The sequence below is a fragment of the Oncorhynchus gorbuscha genome, linkage group LG26 (assembly GCF_021184085.1).
Source record: "Oncorhynchus gorbuscha isolate QuinsamMale2020 ecotype Even-year linkage group LG26, OgorEven_v1.0, whole genome shotgun sequence".
NCBI classification, from domain to species: Eukaryota; Metazoa; Chordata; class Actinopteri; order Salmoniformes; family Salmonidae; genus Oncorhynchus; species Oncorhynchus gorbuscha.
This window is the reverse complement of record NC_060198.1, coordinates 22,136,864-22,146,925: the sequence shown is the minus strand read 5'-3', so window position 1 is coordinate 22,146,925 and position 10,062 is coordinate 22,136,864. Positions and strand designations below refer to the sequence as shown.

Sequence of the window (10,062 nt, the reverse complement as noted above, 5' to 3'; positions counted from 1 at the left end):
CATGCTGTAATAGAAATAACGCAATACTCATAACATTTTTTTTAAATGGTCCTCCCTCATCTTTAACAGAACCGACTGCCACTGATACACGCAGGCAAACACACCAACACACATACACATACAGCAGGAACACTTGCACACTCTTTGCCACTTTAACTGCCCTACCAAGCAAAAAAGCAGTAACTGCTCATAGCGTGGAACTGAGAAAAATGGCTTTTATTTACCTTGGTTTCACAGTAACTTTATGTAGTTACTGCTAACATGACCCCCATTTTCTCAAAAACACAATACATTAGAGGAAGGATACTTGTCCACATGATTAAGCGTGTATTTAATGTAGCAAAAAATGACTAACTCATTTTCGACCAAATTAGCAATTACTGCCTTTTTGCTTTGTACTGTAGGGCAGACTACCTAAGCCCACAAACATAGGAAGTTCTCTTCTGCCAGAGGTTTAATTCAGGTCTTCATACAAACAAGATGTCAGTGAACGCATTTAAAGACAAAAACAACTAGCAGCACTAACTATCTGAGATAAAGTAACAACGCATTGGCAAACCAGCTGCCCTAATAGTAATACAAGTAATATACCAAATTTATATAAAATACAAATAAACTACATGGTATTTTATCATGTAAAATACCATGCAAAAAAATGATTTTAGTACCTGCATTATCTGAGCCTTGTGTCATAGTTTGCACGAAGAATAAGTTCAACAGCTCAACTAAAATGTAAATTGAGTGAAAAATGGATTGTTCAAATAGACTTGTTGCTGTAGGTATTCTGCAGCTCATTAATGGTCAAATAGCCGCTACAACTGGGTTCCACTGTCATTGAGGAGGATCTGCCTAGAGCAGCTTCTACTGGCCAGGCATTGTAACTGCTGCTAGGCGCCATGGCAGAGTTAGTCTCAGGATTATGAAGGGGGAGTTGAGGGAGACTCAGGGGATGGTGAGGGCCTGGAGGGATCCCAGCAGGCAGGGAGACTGGTAGGACAAGAGGAGTGGGTGAATGATGGTCAACTAGAGCCACTTCCCTTTCCTTCTTACCCTTTCCTTCCTCCTCCACCTGGTCCTTCCCCTCTACGCTCTCCATACCGAGACCAGAGTCTGGGCTCTGGGGCTCCCTCTGCAGCCGACCAAGAAGTTCCAAGAGCTCATAGGAGGAGGATGTGGTGGTGGCGTAGAGAGAGCTGTGGTCCCCCTGGTAGGTGAAGTAGACGGGACAAGACTCGATGCAGAGGCCGCTGGGGTAGAAGTAGCCGATGTTGGAGAAGCAGGAGGACTGGCCGCTGCTGTTCCAGCCATCAGAGGGGGTGTTGGGGTCAGAATGTAGGAGGAATGCTGCGGTGGTGGAGCTGGTGGAGTCGGTGACGTCCCAGACTTCTGTTCCAGACACCTCCACAGGGGAGATGTCCTCACCAGGCTGGGCGGTGATGAAGCACTCTGGAGCAAACAAGGGGCTCAACCATTTCTGCATGGGGAGGGCCAGAGACACACATCAGTATATGGAGCACTGTACAGTGTCACGGTCATGGGTGAAATTTAAAGTTGTGCTGATGCTTAAGCAAAATGACAAAGGACAAATATTTTACTGCATCTACACTGGCAAGTATCAAGTTTTGAAAGTTGCTGCAAGATCAGTGTGTGTCTGTATCCTTGTTTGTAATTACGAGGTGCATACGTGAGTTTATTGTGTGCGTGTGGTAGAGAGAGTGTGTCTATGTCTGTTAATGCGAGGAATTCAAACCAACAGAGAAACTATATCAAGGGGTCTATGCTCATGACTAATGTTTTCTTTGGTATTTTACTGTGGCTGCGAACTTTCCTTTTACTGGCAACGAAAGAGACTGTTCCCAACTGTAAGCATCCAATGTAAGTAAGTAGTAAGTAAAGTTCAATAGGGACACAAATGCAGACATTTCCACTCAACCAGGTTCAAGATTATTATATTAGGCTGTCCACTAGGTTTTCGTATCAAGAAAACATTCACGCTAGTGAATAAAGCCACATACACAGAATTGTATTGGTTCAACAGGTTTCAAGTTTAGCAGGAAGTTGGAGTATTTTCCAGGTACCTGAAAGTTTCCACCGTGGACAGAGTTAAGTGGCTGGAAGTACTTGGCGGGGTCAGGCACATACTGGTGTTTCCTGTAGAGCACCAAAACAACATGGGTTGTAATAAACCATCTTGGGTCTGTTCCAGAATTTATCTTGATACTACATACCCAAACATTATGCAACCAATGATAAAAATCAAGCCCCCGTCATCAACATGGCACAAGACCAAATTAACTCACTGAGCCAAAGGTTGTGGGTCTCACTCCTGATCTGAGCCAACAATACGCATATAAATCCACCTTTACGCATTACTCACCTATTGTTAATATGTGTTTTGTAGAAGACTAGCAACATGACAATGATGAGAGTGAAAAGCGCACCACTCAACACCAGCCACAAAGCCAGGTCCGGGGACTGCACTGAAACACAGAACGGAAGCATGGGTGGAATATATATCTCAGAAATGCATCTGGATGCATTTAACACGGGTCGTTAACACAATTTTGTAGACCAGCAAATTAGTTTTATTCCTGTATGGGCCGCATGAACTTCACTATGCACCGACTGTCAGTTTCTCTGGATAGGATAGAGTGTTCTGCATGACCGAACGTACCAAAGGTTGGTGAGACCTTGCCCTCTGATGTCCAGGAGGCAGTCGGGCTCCACTCACTCCAGTGGCTAGAGGCGGGCTGGGTCGGCTTGACTCTCACCCTGATGTGATGAATCCCACTCTCCACCACACCCAGCTCCATCCACGGTTCCTGCTTTGGTCTGATAAAATTCTTGGCCTCCTGACAGAGACAGACAGGTAGACAAAAATAAGCATAATCACTGCAAAGCTACAAGACTGTTTCAAACTATTCAGGCTGAAATCCTGATTTGAGATGAGTGTGTGTAACTCATAATCGTACTACACCGGCTCTGACGCTCGTCGGATGTGGCAGGGCTTGCAAACCATTACAGACTACAAAGGGAAGCACGGCCGAGAGCTGCCCAGTGACACGAGCCTATCAGACGATGCTCGCTATGCTCGCTTCTATGCTCGCTTCGAGGCAAATAACACTGAAACATGCATGAGAGCACCAGCTGTTCTGGAAGAATGTGTGATCACACTCTCTGCAGCCGATGTGAGTAAGACCTTTAAAATGGTCAACATTCACAAGGCTGCAGGGCCAGACGAATTACCAGGATGTATACTACGAGCATTGCGCTGACAAACTAGCAAGTGTCTTCACTGACATTTTCTACTTCTCCCTGTCTGAGTCTGTAATGCCAACATGTTTTAAGTAGACCACCATAGTGCCTGTGCACAAGAACACTGAGGTAACCTGTCTAAATGACTACTGACCCGTAGCACTCACGCCTGTAACCATGAAGTGCTTTGAGAGGCTGGTCGTGGCTCACATCAACACCATCATCCCAGAAAACCTAGACCCACTCCAATTTGCATACTGCCCCAACAGATCCACAGATGACGCAATATCCATTGCACTCCACACTGCCCTTTCCCACCTGGACAAAAGGAACACCTATGTGAAAATGCTATTCATTGACTAAGGCTCAGTGTTCAACACCATAGTGCCCTCAAAGCTCATCACTAAGCTAAGGACCCTGGGACTAAACACCTCTCTCTGCAACTGGATTCTGGACTTCCTGACGGGCCGCTCCCAGGTGGTAAGGGTAGGTAACAACACATCCACCACGCTGATCCTCAATACAAAGGCCCCTAAGGGGTGCGTGCTCAGTCCCATCCCTGTACTCCCTGTTCAATCATGGCTGCACGGCCAGGCACGACTCCAAAACCATCATTCAATTTGCAGATGAAACAACAGTGGTAGGCCTGTTCACCGACAGCGATGAGACAGACTATAGGGTAGGAGGTCAGAGACATGGCCATGTGGTGCCAGGACAACAACCTCTCCCTCAACGTGATCAAGACAAAGGAAATGACTACAGGAAAAAGAGGACCAGGCACGCCCCCATTCTCATCGACGGGGCTGCAGTGGAGCAGGTTGAGAGCTTCAAGTTCCTTGGTGTCCACATCACCAACAAACTAACATGGTCTAAGCACACCAAGATAGTCGTGAAGAGGGCATGACAAAACCTATTCAGCCTCAGGAAACTGAAAGGATTTGGCATGGGTCCTCAGATCATCAAAAGGTTCTACAGCTGCACCATCGAGAGCATCCAGACTGGTTGCATCACTCCCTGGTATGGCAACTGCTCGACCTCCGACCATAAGGCACTAAGCTTCCTGCCATCCAGGACCTCTATACCAGGCAGTGTCAGAGGAAGGCCCTAAAAATTGTCAAAGACTCTAGCCCCCCTAGTCATAGACTGTTCTCTCTGCTACAGCACAGCAAGCAGTAACGGAGTGCCAAGTCTAGGTCCAAGAGGCTTCTAAACAGCACATCTGCTGAACATCTAGTCAAATGGCTACCCAGACTATTTGCACCACTGCTGCTCGCAGTTGTCATCAATGCATAGTCAGTTTAATAACTCTACCTACATGTACATACTACCTCATTTAAGCGGTGCCCTGGCACATTGACTCTGTATCGGTACTCCCCTGTATATAGTCTCGCTGTTGTTATTTTACTGCTGCTCTTGAATTACTTGTTACTTTTAGCTCTTATTCTTATCCATATTTTTTTGAAATGGCATTGTTGGTAAGTAAGCATTTCACTGTAAGGTCTACACCTTTTGTATTCGGCACATGTGACTAATAACATTTGATTTGATTTGATTTTGATCATGCTTTGATGTCTATGGAAGTGAAGAATCAGCCAAAAATCACAGCTAAATACTCAGGCACCGGTATTATGCATGACTACCCACTAATCAGATTCACTCTAACTCATTCAGCAGGAATACTGCATGTTCAGCCAATACCACACTTTCACACCCACCCACACAATGGTTTTGTCTCACTCACCCCCCATAGCTGGTCTTCCCTCTTCACCTTCACCTGGAATTCATATGCAAAGATCTTCTTAGACAGCGGACTACCAGCTCTCCAGGTGGCATTTGTCCCATTGATGATGAGCGGGATACCAGGAGGATGCATCTTAACTGTGAGGAAACAGAGGAAGATGTCACAGTCATCTAATACCATGAAGTGGAAATATAGAGGAGGCGGTTTGGTGAACTAAGACCAGGTGATGAGTAACCATGTCTTGAGACCTGAAGACTTAATAATATTGTCATTTAGCAGATGCTTTCCAAAGCAACGTTTACATTGATAGTGGTACATACATTCCGTATTGAATATGTGAATATGGCCCATGCAAGAATCAAACTCTCAAATGAACCAGTCAAGAAGAACAGCTATTTATAGTGAGAGGCTACTCTCGCAGGTACACTAGATAAAAGAGAGCATTGGAAAAGTGGACACTCACTGTGTTCGATAGGTGTGTATTTTATGAGGTTTTCCGCCTCAGACCCGTTACAATCCACCTTAATGCTGGGGAGGTTCTCGTTTGAACTGAAATACTGTAGAGAAACACAGTCAGGAAACAGATTGCATGTTTAATAAAGTAAGAACTCCTTGCATCTGTTCTACATTCATGGAGAATAATTCCAAGGATTCTAACTGTAATTCTCATTTTCACAAGTAGTTACTATAAAATAAATTTCACATGATATATTTAGTTCACGTTTGAAAAATACAATAGAAATCAATATACATTGAAAACAATGAAATTTATATGGAAAATAACGTATATGTACAATAACATATTGATGGAGAATAACATACTGTATATAATTCTGATTCTGATATCAGGAAAAACTTACATGGCCCTTAAAGACAAAACTGCAGCCTCCAAAAGAATGACCTTCCAAGGGTTTGAGATCACAACCACTCTGGCTATACAAAACAAAATAAATAAAATATTTCACAAGGATGCATTTATACCTCAAAACACAATGCAGTCATTTTCTGTATTGCAGTAATAATAAAGACAGACAAAAAAATATTCCTTACAAAAAATTGTTTTCATAGTCTTCTCTTGTACCGAGGAGCTGGCAGGCCACATCTGGATCTATTCCCGAGCTGTTCCACACACAGGCGATGTTGTTGATGTAGTCATTCACACAAAACAGTCCTTGGAGGGAAAGACAGAAAAGGCAAACCAAAAGGATTATTACTGTATATTAACACTTATCATTTTAAAATCCACAAACTCACCAACTTCACAAATCTGACTTACATTTGTTTTGTTTGTTTTTTGGGGGGGGGTGTAAATTCAATCAATAAATTGTGTTTCTCCACAAGGTGCAGGTACTGTTTGTTTTTTATCTGAATGAGTAGGCTGTGAGTAACATGAAGTCACTAGTTACCTTGGAGGTTGTGAGTGAAGCCTGGTGGGACAGACAGCAGGAACAGCAGGTGAAGCATGGACCACATCATTACCGCCCCTGTCTAACTGGAAAACAACAGATGGCATAGATGAAGAAAAGAAGACAAAGAACAATCACTCACAGAGTCTTGGCCATTGCCACCACTGTTTAAATGTAAAACAAAGATGATGAAAATGTAAGATGAAGAGGCTGTTATAACAAAGCACTGGAACACCAGCAACATTTAGACAGTAAAAATCCTGAGTAACAGTTGCATAGAACAGGAGCAGACACGACACTGATAAGGGACATCCTGAATTGATTGTATACAACGTGAAAATCTTTCCATCACAAGCCCAATACCATTATGACCCACTGTCATCACCTTTGACTGTAGTACATGAAGAGTTTTGGTAGGCACTTAAAGGCAGCAGCAGAAACACCTCTAGAATCGATATCTATACAGAATACACATTCATCTGACTGATTAATACTGCATGACTTAATGTTGAACTCTCAATGAGAAAACTTGTACCCTTGTCTCCCCAGATGTTGTAGTTCGTTTGCACCAATAGACAGGTAAAAAACTAGACAGTCTAAACACTATCCTCTTGAGTGCTTGTTGGACAGATTCACCAGGTTGGCCTAGATGTAAAAAAAACATATATATACAGTGCCTTGCGAAAGTATTCGGTCCCCTTGAACTTTGCGACCTTTTGCCACATTTCAGGCTTCAAACATAAAGATATAAAACTGTATTTTTTGTGAAGAATCAACAACAAGTGGGACACAATCATGAAGTGGAACGACATTTATTGGATATTTCAACCTTTTTTAACAAATCAAAAACTGAAAAAGGTGGGAGACTGTCCATAGGACAACAATCAGTCGTATATTGCACAAATCTGGCCTTTATGGAAGAGTGGCATTTCTTAAAGATATCCATAAAAAGTGTCGTTTAAAGTGTCGTTTAAAGTTTGCCACAAGCCGCCTGGGAGACACACCAAACATGTGGAAGAAGGTGCTCTGGTCAGATGAAACCAAAATTGAACTTTTTGGCAACAATGCAAAACGTTATGTTTGGCGTAAAAGCAACACAGCACATCACCCTGAACACACCATCCCCACTGTCAAACATGGTGGTGGCAGCATCATGGTTTGGGCCTGCTTTTCTTCAGCAGGGACAGGGAAGATGGTTAAAATTGATGGGAAGATGGATGGAGCCAAATACAGGACCATTCTGGAAGAAAACCTGATGGAGTCTGCAAAAGACCTGAGACTGGGACGGAGATTTGTCTTCCAACAAGACAATGAACATAAAGCAAAATCTACAATGGAATGGTTCATAAATACACATATCCAGGTGTTAGAATGGCCAAGTCAAAGTCCAGACCTGAATCCAATCGAGAATCTGTGGAAAGAACTGAAAACTGCTGTTCACAAATGCTCTCCAGCCAACCTCACTGAGCTCGAGCTGTTTTGCAAGGAGGAATGGGAAAAAATTCAGTCTCTCGATGTGCAAAACTGAGAGACATACCCCAAGTGACTTACAGCTGTAATCGCAGCAAAAGGTGGCGCTACAAAGTATCAACTTAAGGGGGCTGAATAATTTTGCACGCCTAATTTTTCAGTTTTTGATTTGTTAAAAAAGTTTGAAATATCCAATAAATGTCGTTCCTGTTATGCTGATGAATGAGGACCCAAAAGCGACTTAACGAAAACAGAGTCTTTATTCCAGTATATGACAAAAGTAATAATCCTGGAAAAATCAAGAAGAAAACAAAACAGGAAAAAACTTAAATCCACTCGTAGTAACGAGGACAGACTGGAGACTCGACCATTGACTGCAGGTTGCTTCGGGAAGGCACCGACCGTAGCAGACTAAGACACCTGCTCACACGCAGCATCTGAAGGAGACAAAACACGACAGGGCGAGACAAGGACACAGAACAGTGAACATCATACAAGGATCCGACAAGGACAGAAGCGGAAAACAAGGGCAGAAATAGGGATCTAATCAGAGGGCAAAATAGGGGACAGGTGTGAAAAGAGTAAATGAGTGAGTTAGGAGAATGAGGAACAGCTGGGAGCAGGAACGGAACGATAGAGAGAAGAGAGAGAGGGAGGGGGAGAGAGAGGGATAGAAAAAAAGGAACGAACCTAATAAGACCAGCAGGGGGAAACGAACAGAAGGGAAAGCACAAGGACAAGACAATATATGACAAAACATGACAGTTCCACTTCATGATTGTGTCCCACTTGTTGTTGATTCTTTAAAAAAAACAGTTTTATATCTTTATGTTTGAAGCCTGAAATGTGGCAAAAGGTCGCAAAGTTCAAGGGGGCCGAATACTTTCGCAAGGCACTATATATACAGTATGATGAAATGTCACATACGCTGGATAGGTGCAGTGAAATGTATTGTTTTACAGAGTCAGCCATAGTAATTAGGGTTAAGTATCTTGCACAATGGCACGTCAACAGATTTTGCACCTTGTTGACTTGGGTATTCAAACCAGCGACCTTCATTGTGGCTCAACACTCTAACCGCTAGGCTACCTGCCGTCCTAAGGATTAGTTTTAAATTACTACATTCGGTGATGCGGCTGACACCTTGATGATAACAAGAACGATACAGGGATAGACACTCAATGATAATTTGGCTTTTATATATATATATATATATATATATATATATATATATATATATATATATATAAAAATATTAGTCTAAGTTGAATCTTAGAGAGTAAGTGCTAATGCACATGTAAACAAATAGGTATTCAACCTCTTCAGACTTACCCTCTTAGTCAGGGTCGACGTGTCAGCACAGTCCTCATTCTGTTCTCCTACTTTCTTTGCTCTGTTTTGACTATTTGACTTGTGCAGATGCTCTCTCCTCTCTGTCTCCTTAGCCTCAGGTCTCTGTCTGTCTGTCTCTCCCTTTGTGACTGTCTCTCTTTGTGCCTCTAGCGCTCTCTCTCTGACTTTCTGTCTCTATCATTCTCTCCTGCTCCTTAACGCTATCGCTCTCTTACTCTCTCTCTCCCTCCCTCTCGATTGAAGTGCCCAATGACATTTCATGGTGACACACGTAACCACAACCTCTCGCTAAGGCTGACATTTGCCTGTGTCTTGCAGGAAGCCACACAAAACACTGAAGATTTTAAAAAAAGTATAATTACCATTCTCTACAACAGTGTTTATCAACCTTGGTCCTGGGGACTCAAAGGCTTGCCCATTTTTGTTTTTGCCCTAGCACTCGCACACCTGTTTCAAATTAAAGGCATGAAGACGGGTTGATTACTTAAATTAAGTGCAATAGTGTTTGGTCCAAAACAAAGATGTGGTAGCCCTTCCTAGGACCAGGATTGAGAAACACTTCTCTACAACACATACTCTACAAGCAAAGCCATTAGGGCCCTGAGCCCCGTTATGTGTTAAGGTATAAATAGTGAATACACCGCATCCTGTTTCAGTCGAGCACCAGTAAAGTAGGCTAGAACAGAGACGCACGTTTACACTGACATTGCGTTGGAGAGGCAGTTGCAGCGCGTTCTGTGTGGTGCATACGTTGGATTGCATTTCTCGAGAGTATGCCTCAAACTGTATTTCCACAGAAATGGTAGCATAAGGTGAATGTTGAACTTTTGTTGCACA

At 43.0% G+C, this 10,062-nt stretch overlaps 1 protein-coding gene across 4 annotated transcripts; it reads right to left on the bottom strand.

Moving 5' to 3' along the window:
* Positions 1–200: 200 nt before the first annotated feature.
* Positions 201–9,427, bottom strand: LOC124015733 (interleukin-2 receptor subunit beta-like). Of its 4 annotated transcripts, none has more exons than XM_046331168.1 (11): positions 9,205–9,427; positions 6,938–7,047; positions 6,403–6,488; positions 6,047–6,167; positions 5,857–5,929; positions 5,460–5,553; positions 4,997–5,133; positions 2,675–2,852; positions 2,378–2,480; positions 2,079–2,151; positions 201–1,474 (listed from the first exon to the last, which is right to left on the bottom strand). In XM_046331168.1, exons 3-11 carry the CDS (start codon positions 6,470–6,472, stop codon positions 758–760), a joined length of 1,566 nt encoding a protein of 521 aa, XP_046187124.1. In that variant the 5' UTR covers positions 6,473–6,488; positions 6,938–7,047; positions 9,205–9,427; the 3' UTR covers positions 201–757. The 4 variants fall into 4 exon arrangements, with proteins under 4 accessions (XP_046187124.1, XP_046187125.1, XP_046187122.1 ...); XM_046331169.1 differs by having other exon boundaries at positions 6,403–6,484; XM_046331166.1 differs by lacking the exon at positions 6,938–7,047.
* Positions 9,428–10,062: the final 635 nt, after the last annotated feature.

Bases quoted from the DNA above. Each gene is read 5' to 3' on its own strand.
- LOC124015733 (XM_046331168.1), bottom strand. From the start codon at position 6,472: ATGATGTGGTCCATGCTTCACCTGCTGTTCCTGCTGTCTGTCCCACCA. The intron at 5,930-6,046 runs GTAAGGAATATT...TGTTTTGTATAG, and splicing joins GACTATGAAAACAATTTTTT to CCAGAGTGGTTGTGATCTCA. The intron at 5,554-5,856 runs GTAAGTTTTTCC...GTTTCTCTACAG, and splicing joins GTTTTGTCTTTAAGGGCCAT to TATTTCAGTTCAAACGAGAA.